The sequence below is a fragment of the Pollicipes pollicipes genome, unplaced genomic scaffold (assembly GCF_011947565.3).
Source record: "Pollicipes pollicipes isolate AB1234 unplaced genomic scaffold, Ppol_2.1 Scaffold_1600;HRSCAF=1878_pilon_pilon_pilon, whole genome shotgun sequence".
NCBI lineage: Eukaryota > Metazoa > Arthropoda > Thecostraca > Pollicipedomorpha > Pollicipedidae > Pollicipes > Pollicipes pollicipes.
The window spans coordinates 8,952,371-8,970,166 of record NW_023595962.1 but is presented as its reverse complement, the minus strand read 5'-3'; the positions used below and the strand labels follow the sequence as shown (position 1 = coordinate 8,970,166).

At 61.4% G+C, this 17,796-nt stretch overlaps 1 protein-coding gene and 1 pseudogene across 1 annotated transcript in view; both read left to right on the top strand.

Annotated features, from left to right (window-relative positions):
• The first annotated feature begins 1,003 nt into the window (after nucleotides 1-1,003).
• LOC119093532 (protein transport protein Sec24C-like) lies at nucleotides 1,004-12,909 on the top strand (annotated as a pseudogene).
• A 1,539-nt stretch (nucleotides 12,910-14,448) lies between these two features.
• Nucleotides 14,449-17,796, top strand: part of LOC119093521 (calcium-activated potassium channel slowpoke) — a 10,200-nt gene continuing 6,852 nt past the window's right edge. Inside the window, exon 1 of the mRNA XM_037216483.1 lies at nucleotides 14,449-14,541. Coding sequence (XP_037072378.1) covers nucleotides 14,449-14,541 — 93 coding nt within the window. The remainder of the gene's footprint in view (nucleotides 14,542-17,796) is intronic.

The following is a 17,796-nucleotide window of genomic DNA, read 5'->3' as shown; positions in this document are numbered from 1 at the left end:
GCTGGACGCGCGGGTTGTTGGGGTGTACGCAAGACTGGGCCGGCGAGAGTTTGTGCCGTCGAGGTCTGGCTAGGCCTGCGCGGAGTGTTCTCCGGCCATTGTGTCATGTAACACGCAGCATTTTGCATCTCGAGGGGCCGCGATAGCGCAGTGAGTTAGCGGCGCCTCTGGCAAACTAGAGGGAGGGGTTCAATTCCCCGTGTTGCTTGCCCTTGCTGTTAGATGTAGAGCCCCAGCGACTGTACTGCGCCTCTGTGCGGCCCGCGTCACGCGGCGGCGCCATGTGTCCGTCTGACCACCGTGTCGCCCCGCTGCCGGCGCAGGCTCAGTCCGCACACCAACGGCGGCCCGTCGGCGGCGCCGGCGGCGGCCTCCAGCAGCGCGCTACCCGACAGCCTCGCTGCCGGGGCCGGCTCCGGGGGCCAGCCCGGCCGGGGCGGCGCCGCCCCACCCGATGGCTGCGGGGCTGCCGGGCGCGCCGCCGCCGCCTCCGCACCTGCAGGCGGCGGGCTCGCCACGCATGCCGCCCCACATGCCCGGCGCCAGCCCGCAGATGCGCGGCGCGCACCCGCCGCCCATGCCCGGCATGCATCCGGCCATGCCCGGCATGCAGCCACCGCCGGGGCCCGGCATGCCGCCCTCCACCATGCCTGGCATGCCTCCGTCATCTATGCACGGGATGCCACCGTCTCCCATGCCGGGCATGCCGCCCTCATCCATGCCGGGCATGCCGCCGTCTCCCATGCCGGGCATGCCGCCCTCGTCCATGTCAGGCATGCCGCCATCTCCCATGCCAGGCATGCCGGGCATGCCGCCCTCGTCCATGCCGGGCATGCCGCCCTCGTCCATGCCGGGCATGCCGCCCTCGTCCATGCCGGGCATGCCGCCCTCGGGGCCGGGTGGGGCCTACCCGCCCGGTCCGCCGCCGCCCATGCCGGGCGGCCCACCGCCGCCGGGCGGCTACGGCCAGGTGTCTGCCGGGCCGGGCATGGCGCGCCCCGGCATGGCGCCCGGCGGCCAGCTGGCCGGCCCCAGGAAACTCGACCCGGACCAGATGCCGTCGCCGGTGAGTGAGACGCCGCCACTTGACGGGGCGGACGCGGCTGAAGGGGTCGGCTGTGTTATGTTGGAGTGCGTCAGGGGCGGGAATGTCAGCGCCCGCGTGGCGTGCCTCTTTGGAATACTACGTTTGTTTCTGCTTAGGTTATGTTGTCCACTTGCATAGCGTACTCGTATGCCGTCGGTCGCCGTCTGTCGAGCGAGGGTGCCCAGGTGTGGTGTGCCGTTTACCACTCCCACGTCACACCCTGTCCCATGCCATGTCCCGTCGCGTGAGGCGGGTGCCCCGGCGCCGCGCCGGCCCAGCGGCCCGACGGTGGATGGCGGCGCCCCTGACACCGCCCGCCGGCCCGCCGCCCCCAGATCCAGGTGATGTCGGACGACCAGGCGAACCGGGCGGGCCAGTTCGTGACGAACTTGAAGGGCCAGGTGCCGCCGCTCACCACCACCCGCTTCACGGTGGTGGACCAGGGCAACGCCTCGCCACGTATGCTGCGCAGCTCCATCTACAACGTGCCCATCAGCCCGGACATGCTCAAACAGGTGGGTGGCGGCGCCGCGCGCTCCGAGGACGGTCGTGTTCGGACCAGTCCGGCGGGCGGGGACCGCGAGGTCGTGTGCACGCACCTTGCGCAGGGGCGGACCAGTCGCTGGCCAGTGGCTGGGATGGTGGCACTGTGCGGTGGACGTGGCCGTGCTGGTGCGGGGAGCAGGCTGGTGAGCTGGCGGCCGAGATGGCCGTCGCCACTCTGTGTCGTGTCGCTCGTCCGCGCCGTCGGTGCGAGTGCCTGACCAGGGTGCCGCTGGTGCGGCCGGCCTGGTCAGGTCTGTTTGGCCGGTGGACGTGTCCGGCACACGGTCTGCGCACCCCGCCACGGTCCACTGCCTGCCACTCCACCTCTGTGCGCGGCCTGTGCGTGGTCTGACCTCTGACCGCGTGACCTGACCTGCGACGTGACCTCTACTCTGTGCGTGATTTGGCGTATGCGTGATCTGACCTCTCACCTCTGTGTGACATGACCTCCGACTCTGCATGGCCTGACCTGATCCCGGCCCGACCTCTGTGTCAGTGACTGACCTCTGACCTCTGTGTGACCACGACTCCGATCTGCATGCCTGACCGATCCGGCCTGACATCTGGCCTGTGACCTGACCTCTGACCTCTGCGTGGCCTGGCCTCTGACCTGACCTCTGTGCCTGTCAGACGGGCATCCCTCTGGCCTGAGCATCGCGCCGCTGGCCGAGCTGCCCGAGGGTGAGCTGCCGCCGCCGGTGGTGACCTGGGCGAGCTGGGGCCGGTGCGCTGTATCCGCTGCAAGGCCTACATGTGCCCCTTCATGACCTTCATCGACGGCGGCCGCCGCTTCAGCTGTCCCTTCTGCAAGGCCAACACCGACGGTGGGTGTGCCGGCTGGAGGACGGACGTGCCGACGGGCGACGCTGCTCGGCGTTGGTGGCTATAGTTCGGGGGGTCGCGGACACATTGGGCGTCGAGGTCATTTGGCGGCAATGGAACTCTCACTGCGGGGACGACAGAACTGTTGTCGGAAGCCAGGGCCAAGCCCACGGTCTTTCGCACGGCACTGAACTACTCTGCCTCCTCTGCTGCTGGTTAGCCTGGGTTTTGTCTCATTTTTGTGGTAAATGAAGGTTAGGCGTGGTGCATTCGGTTTGGCGTGGGTGCGTCTCATGCGCATTACATTGTGCGTTTTACCTCAACACCAAGTCGTCAGCCACGGCCTCTGTGCCTGTATGAATGGACGTAATCCCCTGATCTGTTTGCCTATATGCCTGACTGGCACCATGACGTCACCGCTATGCTGTCTGCGTGGCCACGTGTCTGGCGTGCGCCACATGCTCTGGCTGTGCTGTCCGTGGTGCGGGGCCCAGCCTCCCCGTCACGGGGAGCCGGCCCGCGTGCGCCGCCCGCCGTCCCGTCGCCGCCGCTGCCCGCCCGTCTGAGGCCGTGCCTGCCCCGACAGTTGCCCCAGGAGTTACTTCCAGCACTTGGACCACACGGGCCAGCGGCTCGACAAGTACGACCGGCCCCGAACTGTGCATGGGCCGCCTACGAGTTCGTCTGCACCAAGGAGTACTGCCGGGGTGAGCGGCATTGGGCACGGAAACGGGAACAGGAACGGGAACGGGATCAGGAACGGAAACGGAAACGGAAAACGGGAACGGGAACGGGACACGGGAACGGGATCAGGGTGGGCCGTAGACCAGACGCGTGTTGGCGTGGTAGAGCGTCTGATCGGGTTAATGGAGCATGTCAGTTTTCATTTGTGAGCTCGGACAAGTCTGGCCGGGCTTGCGGACCGCAAAACTGTGTTGTGGCCGCGGGCGGGTAAGACCTCTGGCCGCGTGGAATCCCTCCCTTCCTAGAGGACTTGATTGCTAGCCTGCTACGAGATTGCCGGCCTTCACGCGCTTGCCGCTCGCTGGCCAGCCAATCACCTTCAGCTAACACGAGCAGGCTTGGACCGGGCAGATGGTGGTGTTTTTCCCCCAACCGTCGCTCAGCGTCTGCACTGACGCTTGTTACTGACCCGGCGTGCGCCTGGGCGTCCTGGGTGTCCCCAGTGTCTGTGTGTGTCCCCAGTGTCTGTCCCCCCCCCCCCCCCAGTGACGAGTGTCCGCTGTGCCGCGCCCGTGTGGTGTGTCTGGTGCCGCCCGCAGCGGCGCGTGTCCGCTGTGCCCGCCGTGTGGTGGTGTAGGTGCCGCCCGCAGCGGCGCGTGTCCGCTGTGCCCGCCGTGTGGTGGTGCGGGAGCCCGCCTCTTATGGCGAGTGTCCGCGTGCCCGCTCGCGGGGCGGTCGGTCGAATGCCCGCCGGCAGTGGCGCGTGTCCGCTGTGTCCGCCGTGTGGTTCTCCTCTCGTCTCACGGCCAGCACTGTGTCACCGCCAGAACAACGAGATCCCGAAGCCGCCGGCCCTACATCTTCATCATCGACGTGTCCCTACACAACGTCAAGTCGGGCCTGGTGCACCTGCTCTGCAACAACATGAAGGAGGTAAGGCCGCCGAAAGCGTGGCTCGCCGGGGCCGCGGCGAGGCGGCGCAGTGTGTGTTTGGAATGCAGTATTGCCAGTCACTCATCGTCACACCCGGTCGTCCGCTCCACGGTTAGACCAGGTCCCTGCCCCTGCCTCCCCCGCCAAGGGGCGCGAGCGCCGCCGCCGGCGGCCGGCGGTCGCCGGCTCCGGTCGTCCTCTCCACGGTTAGACCAGGTCCCTGCCCCTCCCTCCCCTGCCATGGGGCGCGCGCCGCCGCCGGCGGCCGGCGGTCGCCCGGCTCCGTCGTCCACTCCACGGTTAGACCAGGTCCCTGCCCCTCCCTCCCCGCCATGGGCGCGCGCGCTGCCGCCGGCGGCCGGCCATCGCCCGTTTCCGGTCGTCCGCTCCGCGGTTAGACCAGGTCCTTGCCCCTCCCTCCCCCCCCCCGCCATGGGGGCGCGCGCGCCGCCGGTGGCCGGCGATCGCCCGGCTCCGGTCGTCCTCTCCACCGTTAGACCAGGCCCCGGCCCCCTCCCTCCCCCCGACATGGGCGCGCGCGCTGGCCGCCGGTGGCCGGCGATCGCCCAGCTTCGGTCGTCCTCTCCACGGTTAGACCAGGCCCCGGCCCCTCCCCCCCCCCCTCCATGGGCGGCGCGCCGGTTGCCGCCGGGCGGCCCGGCCATTCGCCCGTTTCCGGTCGTCCGCCTCCACGGTTTGGACCAGACCCCTGCCCCCTCCCTCCCCCGCTGATATGGGCGCGGCGCACGGCTGCCGCCGGGCGGCCGGCCATCGCCCGTTTTCCGGTTCGTCCACTCCACAGTTATTAGAACCAGGCCTCCCTGCCCCTCCCTCCCCGCCATGGGCGCGCGCGCCCGCCGCCGGTGGCCGGCCACTGGTTCACGCCCGGCTCCGTTCGGTTGGTCCTGTCAGCTGACTGCGCGCCGGCCCCGGCCCGTGCCACAGGTGTGCTTGCGCAGCTGCCGGTGGCGTACGTGGGCCAGGCGGCCACCGCCATGAAGGTCGGCTTCATCACCTACAGCAACGTGGTGCACTTCTTTAACGTCAAGGTGAGTGGCCGGGGGAGCTGGCTGACTGTGAGGTGGCCGGCTGTCGCCCGGCATCGCCGGAGGGTGGCGCGCAGGAGGCACTGGGGGCTGCGGCAGGCTCCGACTCACCAGATTGTTAATGTGCACTTTCGCTGGATCAAAATGTGCGGCGCGTCGAGACGATTAGAACGACGCCGTTAACCTCTATTTCGGGAAGACTGTAGTTACGCGTGTGTTTGTCGTACTTTGGACGGCCAGCGCTGGACGTCCGCCGGCTGGCGACGGCGCCGGTGGCGCGGTGGCCTCGCTGCTGCCGCTTGCTGCTGCCTGCCTGTGCGGTGGCCTGCAGCAGCCTCCGGGTGTGTGCCACGTATGCGCTGTGCCGCAGGCGTGCCTGGCCCAGCCCCAGATGCTGGTGGTGGGCGACGTGCAGGCCCTGTTCGTGCCGCTGGTGGACGGCCTGCTGGTGGACGCCTCCGAGCCGAGGCCGTCATCGACAGCCGGATGGAGCAGCTGCCGGCCATGTTTGCCCAAACACGCGAGACGGAGGTGGTTGCTGGGACCGGCGGTCCAGGCCGGCATGGAGGCGCTTAAGGTGCGTCTCACGCGCCGGCCCGCCCCGGCACCGCCGCTGGCTGCTGTGTGCAGTTTTGGCGAGGCGCAAGGACCTCCCAGACATGAGCGGCGTGTGGTGGCTGCAGATTCTGACTCGGAGAAGTGGCGAAGGTATCTTCTTTGTGTGGAAGGTGGCACTTAATTCTGAGTCGTTTATGTTGAAGAGTGTGAGATTGTCGCAGTGCTGGGGACAACAGTGACTTAACAGGGCCTGTTAGTCGTGGTTTGCCACCCGGCTGGGCTGTTCTGAACTGACCGTGAGCCAGGGAATACTGTGTGTCGAAATGAAGATTGAAATTTGGCTGAGGGGTGAAGCTCTTCAGTCTTTATCATCACACGACCGATTTAGCTAGTAGTCTGTCAACGCATTGTTTGGAACCAACACCGGGAGCGTTTGCACGGGAATGGTACTAATCGCCGGACCACAGCACACTGGGCCCGTCACCGGGGACGATACCGGACTGGGCTCGTTAGCCGTAGGCTGCCAGCCGGCCTGGATCTTCTGAACTGATCAGTGGCGAGCGCTGTTTTCTGCATGTGCAGCGAGCGCTGGGCTGGGGAAGTGTCGGGACGATTGTGTGGTGAGGAGAGGGCGGGAAGTTGATTAACTTACTTCTTTGTCGTCATGCGAATTAATTTAGTGTAGGTCTCTGACAAAAAAATCGTGTCGAACCATCGCCTCTCTAGTTGTTTTTGCGGGACTGGCACCATACAAGTGACTATATCACTGCGGGCTTGTTCCGCAGCCCCCGAACAATATCAGACAGTCGGTGTACGCCAGACATTGTAGCGCACCACGCCAACAGTCCGTGTCTGACGGACAGTGTGACTTTGTCAGGGAGGACTCCGTCTGGTACATGCCAGATTGTGCCTGTGGCAACAGCGGACGACTGTCATCTGTCTGATCTGACGTCTGTTGTCTGTCGGTAATATCTGACGTCCGTTATCTGTCGGTGATATCTGACGTCTGATATCTGTCGGTGATGTCCAACGGCCGCTGTTTGTCGGTGATATCTGACGTCTGTTGTCCGTCGGCGATATCTGACGTCCGTTATCTGTCAGTGATGTCTGACGTCCGTTATCTGTCAGTGATATCTGACGTCCGTTATCTGCCAGTGATACCTGACGTCTGTTATCCGTCGGCGATTGTCTGACGTCCGCTGTCCGGCGGCGATGCGTTGACGGCGGTGCCCGTGCCCTGCCACCAGGCGGCCAACTGCTCGGGCCGTCTGTTTGTCTTCCACTCGTCGCTGCCCACCGGCCCGGCGCCGGGCCAGCTGAAGAACAGGGACGACCGCAAGGTGCCTCGGCTCCGACAAGGAGAAAACACGGTGCTCAGTGAGTGATGCCGCGGCGCGCCGACGCCGAGCGACGCGCCCTCCCGCGGGCTCCCCGCCTCGACACGGCCACGTGTGCGATGACGTGTTTGTAGTTGGTGACCTTTGCCGCGACTGTAGCACGCTTGAGATCATTTCACGGCGCGGCGTAGCGGCCGCGCCCCTTGAAAGCGTACCGGCCAGTGAGCCTCCGTCATGGCCGTGGCCGGGCCTGGCTCGGACGGCTGCCGACTGACGGCCATCGGGCGTGCCCACAGCGCCGCAGGACGCAGTTCTACAACAACCCTGGGCCAGGAGTGCGTGCAGGTGGGCTGCTCGGTGCACCTGTTCCTGCTGAACAACGCGTACGTCGACCTGCCCACGCTGGGCCAGGTGGTGCGCCTCACTGGCGGCGAGGTCTTCAAGTACACCTACTTCCAGGTGAGAGGCGCAGGGCGGTGGTCGTGGGACGCGCGGCCCCGTGTCGGTGCTGGTGTCAGTGTTGCGAAGCCCGCACGACCGCGACGGGCTGGTTGTGAACCGGTGTCTGTAGCCGTTGCCGCGGCGTTGTTGAGGCGCCGGGCCAGGTGGGGCGGGCAGGGTGGTGGGTTGCCAGTGGTCGCTCCAGGCCGGTGGGTGGGGGCGGGGCCCTGGCCAGCATTGGCGCGGGGGGCAAGGTATGGTGGTGGGGTCGGCACTTCGGGGGACGGCCCAAGCTGCCGCCGGCGTCAGTGGCGGGGGAGGGGGAATTGGTGCTCGTCGGTAGGTCGTCGGCCGCTGTAGGACACAAGAAGCCTCACTTCATCGCACCATATAGCAACCGGACGCGGATCGTTGCAAGCCGTGATTTGCCGATGTGTGCAGGCCTACGTGCATTTTGTGCATTTTGCCTACGGTGCTATTTTGCCCCGTAAGCACCAAATACTTGAGTTTCACGCTATTTGTGTTACAACTTGCTATCGGTAGTGTTGTGTTAAGGTTAAGCATCGAAGTGATGAAACAAACAAAAAAGAATTGAAACTTTCGACTTCTTCCGATTCATTCGGGCTGCGGTGGGACGGTTGGCATATTGCTCCACTCGCGCCACTCCCCCCAGCAGTCGAACCGTTGGATGCGGTCCACGCACAAGGTCGGGGGTTCAATGTCGGTCACGTCCACACCGTTCAACGGCGTGCCGTCTCTGTGGGCCAGGCGGACCTGGACGGCGACCGGCTGCTGCGGGACCTGAGCCGCGCCGTCGGCCAGCCGGCCGGCTTCGACGCCATCATGCGCGTGCGCACGTCCACGGGCGTGCGGCCGGTCGACTTCCACGGCCACTTCTACATGTCCAACACCACCGACATGGAGCTGGCGGCCATCGACAGCAGCCAGGTGGGCGAGCGCCACCTGCCGGCCGGCCGGCCCCGCCGTCTGCCGGGTCCTTCGCGCCGGCGGCTGAGGACCGCGCCCGGCCGGCTCGGCGCGGCGCCGGCCGGCGCGCTGTACCGGGGGCCGCGCTGGACGGCCCGTGCCTGGCTGACGCTAGGCGAGGTGTCCGGCGTCAGCCGTGCACCTGATGCCGGCCACGGTGGACATGAAGCGGTGGTCTGTTGCCGGCTCCGTAAGGATGGGCGTCTCCCGAGGAGTGTGATTCGTATGGCGCCCAGCCTGTCTTATACGTTGTCCCATGTAACACATCCTGGATCTGTTGTCACCGCCGTGGATCTGTGTTTTGCTCTGCGCCATCTCGGCGCCGCCGCATGCCGCGGTGTACTCTGTATGCCGCTGAGTGTACTGCCGTCCGGGTAGTGGTGGCGGTGTGCTGCGCGGCGCCGTGTGAGCGGGCGCGTGGCCGCTGCCGGTCTCCCACCTCCGACCTCTGACCTTTAATCTCTGATCTCTGACCTCTAATCTCTGACCTCTGACGTCTGACCTCTGACACCTAACCCCTAACCTCTGACATCGGACCTCCGCCCTCTGACCTCTAACTTCTGACTTCTGACCTGACCTCTGACCTCGTGCCGTCCGTCCGTCAGGCGGTGACCGTGGAGCTGAAGCACGACGACAAGCTGACCGAGGAGGACGGCGTGTACATCCAGGCGGCGCTGCTGTACACGGCCAGCAGCGGTCAGCGCCGGCTGCGCGTGCTCAACCTCAGCCTGAACGTGTGCAGCCAGATGGCCGACCTGTACCGTAGCTGCGAGCTCGACACCATCACCAACCTCATGGTCAAGCAGGGTTAGTTTGGGGGCCATGCCAGGGACAGGCCAAGCTGGTCTAAAGGAGGCAGGGTCAGTCTGGGGCGTAAATAAACATCGCCTTCAGCTGTATGCCAAAATAGGAATGATCATTGGTGTAAATACAGTTCCAGCCAGAGCCAGTCAATACGAAAGAACAAAAAAAAAAAACAGTCCAGCAGGACCAATCAATGATGCAAATATTGTCGGCGAACCTCAAAGACAAACCAGATTGCGTACCAGATTCAGTTACGAATTTAATGCTATGCTGGTTGTTTTACCAATGTGCATGCGTTTTGTGGCCGCCTTGCATTTTCTGTCTCCTTGTTGTGTGCTCAACTGCGGCCCCCGCTCCCTCCCCTCTGGGCATCACCTGACGGGGCTGGCCCGCCGTCTCCGGCAGCCGTCTCCAAGGTGCTGGACTCGTCTCCACGCGCCATCCGGGACTCCCTGACGGCGCAGTGCGCCCAGATCCTGGCCAGCTACCGCAAGAACTGCGCCTCGCCCAGCTCGGCCGGCCAGCTGATCCTGCCCGAGTGCATGAAACTGTTGCCGCTTTACGCGAACTGCATCCTACGCAGCGACGCCGTCGGCGGCGGTAAGTTATGGACGGCTGGTGGTGACGTGCGCGAGCTGAGTCTTATGGGCAGCTAGTGGCAACCCAGGTGAAAGGGGGTGTGGTGGAGCGGGTACGGCCGCGACTGGCCGGCACAGATGTCATGTGAAGGTGTCATGTCGATGGAGGGTCGCTGGCCTGCTTGACTGTTTGTTTCTAGGTAAATTTGGCCAGAGCTCTGGTCGCGGCGACGTTATCAGTCAGGCAACAACTTCGCTGGGTGATTAATGGGGAGTTCGGGGTTGTGGGCTGTCGTTGCCACAACGTCTATCGGACCGATGACGTTACCAGGGCTATGGAAACCACAGGGCGAAATAATCCATGTTGCCTAGTTCGTTAGAAGTATGAAAGGTCGGGACAACGCCCCATACGTCAGACACCACCGCCCTTTCGTGTCCAGCTCACTTGGGGCATTGACCAAGATTCGCCGGCCTTAGTTTAAGCTTCAGCCGCTGTATATCCCCTTGAACTTAGACGACTCCCTGCGGTGGCCTCTATCGGCGATGCCCTGTTGTTTGAGAACCTTTGTGACCTTAGACGACTTGTGGTATCGTTCCCCCGGCCCGGAGCTGACCACCATCGACGAGCGCTCGCGCCACATTTACTGGGTGACAGCTGGTGACCAATGGTGACCACTGGCGACCCCTGATAACCTCTGGTGACGTCTTGTAACCCCTGGTGACGGCTGGTGGCAGTCTCCAGATCCGGAGCTGACCGTTGACGAGCGCTCACGGCACACGCACCTGTTGACCTCTGATGACGTCTTGTGACCCTCTGGTGACGGCTGGTGCCGGTCCCCAGGTCCGGAGCTGACCATCGACGAGCGCTCGAATCACATGTACCTAGTGACGGTCGCTGCCGGTGCGCCGGTCGGTGCCGTACCTGTACCCGCGCCTGCTGCCGCTCGACGGGCTGGACCCGGACGCCACGGCCCTGCCGGCGCCCGTGCGGTGCAGCCAGGACAAGCTGCACGACGCCGGCCTCTTCCTGCTGGACAACGGCGTGCACCTGTTCCTATGGGTGGGCCTGCAGCTGGCGCCGGACGTCGTGCAGGACCTGTTCGCCGTCCAGTCGGTGGCCCAGGTGAGTGGCGTGTCTGTCATGTATCCTGTCGCGTTGTTTCGTGTGGCGTCGCGCCATGTGTGTTCTATCGTGTCCTGTGGTGTCATATCATCTGTGTTTTTCGTGTGTTGTGTCGTGTCGTTTGTTTTGCTGTGTCGTTTAGTTTGCGATGTCCTCGTTTATTGTGACGCGTCGTTTGTTGTGTCGTGCGGTCTGTCATGTATTGTGTTGTGCCGTGCGTTGTGTCGTGTTCATTGTATTGTATCGTTTGTCGTGTCGTGTCGTTTATTGTGACGTGTGGTTTTTTGTCGTGTCATGTGTTGTGTCTTGTGCTGTGTTGTGCCCTTCACTATATCATGCTATTTGTTGTGCTGTCTGTTGTGTCGTGTCATATGTTGTGTTGTGTTGTGTCGTGTCGATCAGGCGTGCCGGATGAGCTAGCGTGCTAGGGACGTGGCAGACCAGCTGTCCGCCGGAGCATCGGATCGGGAAGACGCCAGCAAACAGCTGTGCACGTGTTGACGCGCTCTGTTCTGCAAGATGGCTTATGAACTTGCTGTGAAGCGTTTAGCACGTTCCATGTTATAACGCTGTGTCAGAAAGCATGTTGCATTTCTGGTGCCAATTTAGCCATTTTGATAGTTACGTGTGTTGCCGGATATTCCTTGTGAGGTATGCTCGTGACGGGAGTCTGTGCCGTGTGACGGCTGTGACGGAGTCTGTGCCGTGTGACGGCTGTGGCGAAGTCTGTGCCGTGTGACGGCCCTGACAGGAGTCCGTGCCGTGTGACGGCTGTGACGAGTCCTGTGCAGTGTGACGGCTGTGACGGAGTTTGTGCCGTGTGACGGCTGTGGCGAAGTCTGTGCCGTGTGACGGCCCTGAACGGAGTCCGTGCCGTGTGACGGCCCTGACAGGAGTCCCGTGCTGTGTGACGGCTGTGACGGAGTCTGTGCCGTGTGACGGCTGTGACGGGAGTTTGTGCCGTGTGACGGCTGTGGCGAAGTCCGTGCCGTGTGACGGCCCTGACAGGAGTCCGTGCTGTGTGACGGCTGTGACGGAAGTCTGTGCCGTGTGACGGCCCTGATGGGAGTCTGTGCCGTGTGACGGCTGTGACGGGGGCTCTGTCACGTGCCGAGCAGATTGACGTGGACCGGCCAAGTCTGCCGGAGCTGGACACGCCGCATCAGTATCCGCGTGCCGCGGCATCGTCGAGGAGGGTCCGCACGGAGCGCCAGTGCCACACATGAAGGTGGGGTCCTGCCCCCCCCCCCCCCTACCTTTTCCTCCAGCCCCGCCTCCCGCTGGACGTTAGGTCTGTGTCGTTTGTTGACATACATCTGCCACCTGGCTGTACATGCGTCTTGTTCTTTTTCTTGATATGTTTCCTCGACATTGGCCGCCTGCCGTGGTTCGATAATAGCGGCGCAATAGACAGTGGCTGAATAAGTCGCGCCAGCAAAGGAGATGGGGTCAGAGGTGCTCACTTCTCCAGAAATGTCATGGCCGATGGCCTCAACGCCGGCAGCTGTAGCATCATGTAGCAGCTGTAGGGCGTCTTTGTTTAGTTGTAGGTCCACCTGTACATAGTTTTTTTTTAGGGGGAGGGTCGTTTACTGCTGAGGTCGGTGTGGCGTGTGGGTGCAAAATGCGGCTCTTGAAATTTCATGTTTTAAACGGGAATGGGAAACAAAATTTTTCACGCTGAATAAGTTGGTCCTGTCCTGGGCGTTTCTGGGACATGCCGCTTCCCTTGGTTCCCTCCGAGAGGTGCTGATAAACTGACGCGTCACGTGATGTGGATTCCGATTGTCTGCGGGCTGACTTGGTCTCTCCGACTGCGCAGTTGACTGTGGTACGGCAGCGAGACAAGCTGGAGATGGTGATGCGCCACTTCCTGGTGGAAGACAAGGGCTCGGACGGCTCCGCCTCGTACGTCGACTACCTGGTGCCATCTGCACAAGGAGATCCGCGCCTGCTGACGTAGGCGGCGTTATGAGCACCTGCTGCCCGGCCGCCAGCAGAGTTATGTGCATCTAATGGACGTCCGTCCGTGGCGGACCGGTGACGGCGGTGAGTTAGACAACACGGCGCGAGAATCAATTGCTGCTGCGCCACGCTCGCGCTCCGGCCGGCTGCGGCGACTGGCAACCGGCCATCACTGGGCGGAGAGTGGGAGTGGGCGCACGACGACGGAGTGCCGGAGTGGGCCGTAACGAGTGACCGGTGCGAGTGGCGGATGGTGTGCGGCGAGACCGCCGGCGGCGCTCGGCGCTGACGAAGCCTGCCTGGGCGTCAGAGTGCTGACTGGTATGCTACACAAATTAGCCGATCGTTTGCGTGTCGGACGACGCTGCTGAGTGGGTAAGGGTAGTGGGCTCATATATTTTACTATGTTAATCGCCTTCGAGTGGCGTGGGGCGCGTCGGCGCGGTGCCTGCGCCGCTGCCGGCGCCGAGGGCTCGCGCGGGGCGAGACCGGACTACCACCGCCGCCCGCTGGAGCCGCCTCCAGCCGACAGCAGAGGCCGCTCCTGGAGACCGACCCCCGCCCGCAGCGCCGCGGGCCCCGCGCCGACCGGCCACCTGCGGCCGCTCCTGCCGTGTTACTGGCGCTGTTGCTTGTGTTGGATTTTATTTGGGCCGGTTCGGCGGTGGCTCCGTCGTCGGCGGCCGGGCGTCGCGCCGCCAAGGCTGTTTTGTAAATAAAACTTATCCGTCGATTGGTGCTGGTTTTGTTGGTCGCGCTGGTGAGCCGCGGTCGGGGCCGAGCGCAGGAGGCGGGGAAGACTGCTGGCTGTGGATCGCCGTTCGTCGCGGGGGAACGGATCTTTGATGGCAGGGCCGTTTTGAAAGGCCTTGCTATATTGATTTACTTATGCGTTAGTTTGTCTCGACTTTCGTCGCTAGCAAACCTAGCGTGTAACTACGGCGAGCTGCGGGTCTCACCGGTGGCATATATGCCCACACAATTCATGCCTGCCTGGTCGTCTGGTAACGATTCCCAGCGGCAGTGGGCGAATAATGGTAGGGGTATTCCGGGGTGGGGGGGGGGGGGAGGGGGGAGGGGAACCGGAGGGTCTGTGAGCGACTGCGACCGGCCAGCGCTATCCCTGGCGGAATCTCAGCTACCGGTGCCTGGCACCTTCCCCCGTGGCCGACCACCGCTTCTTCGGTGCACGGGCTTGTCTGCTCGCGCGTCAGCGCTTCAACCCGAGTCTGATCTAACCTCGAGCATCATGTTTACGAGCAGTAGGCGGACATATCACGTTCTGATGCGGGGGCGCGGGGCATGTGTCGGGTGACGTCTGTCGCGAGACGAGCCTGAGGGTCGTTGTGGAGCTGCTGCCGCCCGCTCCCCCCGGAGTCGAGTGCAGACCGCGGCACCGGACAGGCGCTGCGCACGCGACGCCGCTGGTGAGCGGCGGTTCAGCCGCCTACGGACTCAGCCGCCAACTCTGCTGGTCGCTGGACAACGCCTTAACCAGGCCAGAGCAGCAGCGGCGAGTTTTCACCCAGTCACAGACATGGCACGGCTCGCCACCGGCCGCGGAGCGTTCGCCCTCGCGGCGTTAGACGCGAACAACACGGCCGCTGCCGGCGCGCGGTCTCAGGGCGAGGTCACGCTCGGGGCTGGGGAGCAGCCGGAACCGGAACCAATCTCAGCCAGCCGCGTGCTCAGCACGGATGTCGCTCGATCGGCGCCACCTCGCGGCCGCGCCAGACGCCTCCGACGGGCCTGTGTCCGCCATTGCCGTCGTAGCGCGCTACGGAGGCCGGGGAATTCGCACCGGGCGTCCATTTCTGCACTATTTTGGAGGTTATTTCTCGTCTTGGACATTGTGTACCTTGGACATTATGAACTTTGTACATTCTGTCCCTTGGACATTCAGTACCTTGGACAATATGAACGCCTCCCGCCCATCGCCTCCATGTTCCGGATGGCAGCGGTATGCGCTGGTTTCCACTCGATCCAGCGATACTCAGCTCGACTGGGATTCGAGACGAGTGGTGTCCGGCGGCCGCTCATACTCGGGCGTCGGGTCAAAGTCGCCGCAGCCCGCGGCCTACCGAGGCCAGATACTCCAGCACTCAGCTTCTGCCAATCACGTGCCAACGGGTGAGCCTTTGTCGCTATGCTCCCTCCCCCTGGAGGAGGGCGGGATATTTTTTGGACATGACAACTACAGCGGCTACTTGCGCCCTGACGGTGGCGGGTTCGTTAAGAACGGGGGAGGGGCATTACGTTTTGACAAATTAATCTAAAGCCCATACATGGCATCAAGGTTGGGCCACCAGGCACCAATAAAGGACCCGAGACAAAGCCCTCTGAAAACAAAGGCTATTGCGATAAGAAGGGTTGTTCCTTGAATGAAATGGCCTCGCATTAGCCGATTTGTCACCCCTGGGCCGGAATCCTGGCTTCGCCACTGACGTCCTGCTGACATTAAAATCGTTTTTGTGTGGTCAAAACAAATGGCTCAAACTGCTGCTTTAGCTTTTGGGAGCTTGAGCCCCGAAAAGGGTCGTTGTGCGGACGACTGCATTTTTGTTTGCCGTTTTTATTCCTAAGCTCACGTCAGTTCCAAATCTTTGTGCGCTTTCTGAAAGTTTCGCATTGTGAAGGAACAGAGAGCGGGCCACGTTTCTAAGGGTCACCAGAAGAAAATGTGAAACTAGTCGTTTTTGCTACATTTTGTAAAGTTTTAAAAATTGACGGGGGCGTGACGGCATGTCTGTCGCAGTTCACATTCTTCTCATCATTATTTGTTTTCTTAGTGGTCTAAATGTGTAAGGGAGTTTGGGACCATTCATAATAACTCAGGGATTTTTGTCCTTTTTCAAGCCTTCCTTTCCGTGGTTGCGCGCTGGTTGCACTATGCCCCACCCATACATGGCTACGCTATGTCATGCGTAACGTTCTAAAAATGTGACGTCTATTTAGTCCCTAATTGAGCTATATTAGTGACATAGATAACGGGTGTGTTTCTGGTGTTCAGAGTAAACAACGTTAACTGCTCTGCAGTTTTCCACGTATCATTTAAAAGAAAAATAGCATCGCTTACATTCACACCAGAGCATAGCGTTACACTGTGCAAAACCTCTCCCTTCACCTGATATGTTTCTGTTGCGCTCCGCCATTCTCCCTTCCTTTATCTATGAGTAACGTGACCATGATAATGATCTGATGTCTGTCGCCTTATAGTGATCATTACCTTTGACATCCTTGAAGGTCATTAGAGAGCAGAGACACATGAGGTCAAATTTTAAAACTGACGTGAAAGTAGCCGATGACACAATTATTTCATCTAGGAAAAAGCCTGCTATGCGTGGGTGACGTAAGGGGCATTCAACTGTCAAGCGCCATCTGTATATTATGGATTTTACGGTTGCCCACAACTCCACCCTACGGCTTAGAAGTAATTCGCTGCGTGTTTTATTATATCAGTTTATTCTGCGCGTGCACGAAAACATGCGCAGAGACGGCAAACAAGTAATGCAAGCCCTCGTGACTCCTGTCTGACATGTCACGCAAAAGAGATGCGGCTTAATATGGCAAAGCAAAACGCAGACGCACACATCCATGACCATCCGCGCGGGTCGTGACTTTTTGCTCTAGCACCTCCGCTGTGGGACAGCCAGGGTCGATATGTTCGAGACACTGTTGGGTTCCGCCGGCGCTATTGTGCAATGTTTGGGGGCAGCCGAGCATCGTTGTGTGCTAACGATATATCGATATTTAACAATATTTGAAGGCTTCCAGGTGACGGCGGCGTACTGAAAAAAGCACACGTGAAGTCGATTCGCTTCATGTCCGCTGTTATAACGGCATAACAGGTTGTCTGTATTTGAACCACTGCAGTGGACAGAACCAGTAACGAGTAATTTGCCAGGGCATGTCGATGTTACGAGTCGCGTGAGAATAGCCATTGACGTCATATTTGGTTGTCGGGAGGCACCGTTCGTCAGCGGACACATTGACAATCTCGGCGACTATGGATCGCTGGGGTTGGGCTGAACCAGAGATTGATAAGACAGTAGTATTAAGCCTTATTCCTTCCGAAAAACCAGGAGAATGGTGATATATTTTGGTTGATATTCCGGCGCATGCCTTTATCGACACGACAGCAGGAGTGGAAAGCACTTCTGCTTTTTTCGATAAAGGCATGTTGCCGAAATATCAACTAAACTTTATCTCCATTCTCCTGTTTTTTTCCGGGATAAGGCTAATACTGCTGTCTTATCTAATGTGAGTAATGCTCCTCGCTAATGCACTGAAGAACATTTTTTAAAAATTTGATCCGAACCCTTTGAATGATGAATTTCTGGGATCAGTAGTGCTTGTTGTTGTGAGCACCTGACCCCCCACCATTCGATCGCGCTATTCCAGGTAACGACAGAATTAGTGGCGAAAGCTTAACGTGCCGCAACGCTCGGCACGGGTCCGTCCTGCCTTCTGACGTCACAACTAACCTTTAGCGCGCCCTGCTGCCACCGGCCGCAGGTCATACCTGTCAGGGGCAAATAGCGATCGCCTAAAGCGACTCGAACCCACCCTGCCACGGGTGGGTGGATCAGAAGGCAGCCGCTCAAACCAACTGAGCCACTGGGACGGACTTCCGTAATTTTAGACCCAGAGAGTGGTGAGCTACGCGCGGGGGCGCCAGGCCGGGTGAGCATTACTTGGTCGCTGGCCGGGTAATGAACTAACATATGCTATATGACGGACATATCTTGCATGACATATGCTATATGAGATAACGTTACTCGACCATACGGGTGTCCATTTCTCGAATGATTGTAGGAGGGCAGAATTATCGCCAACACACACACACACACACACACACACACACACACACACACACACACACCAC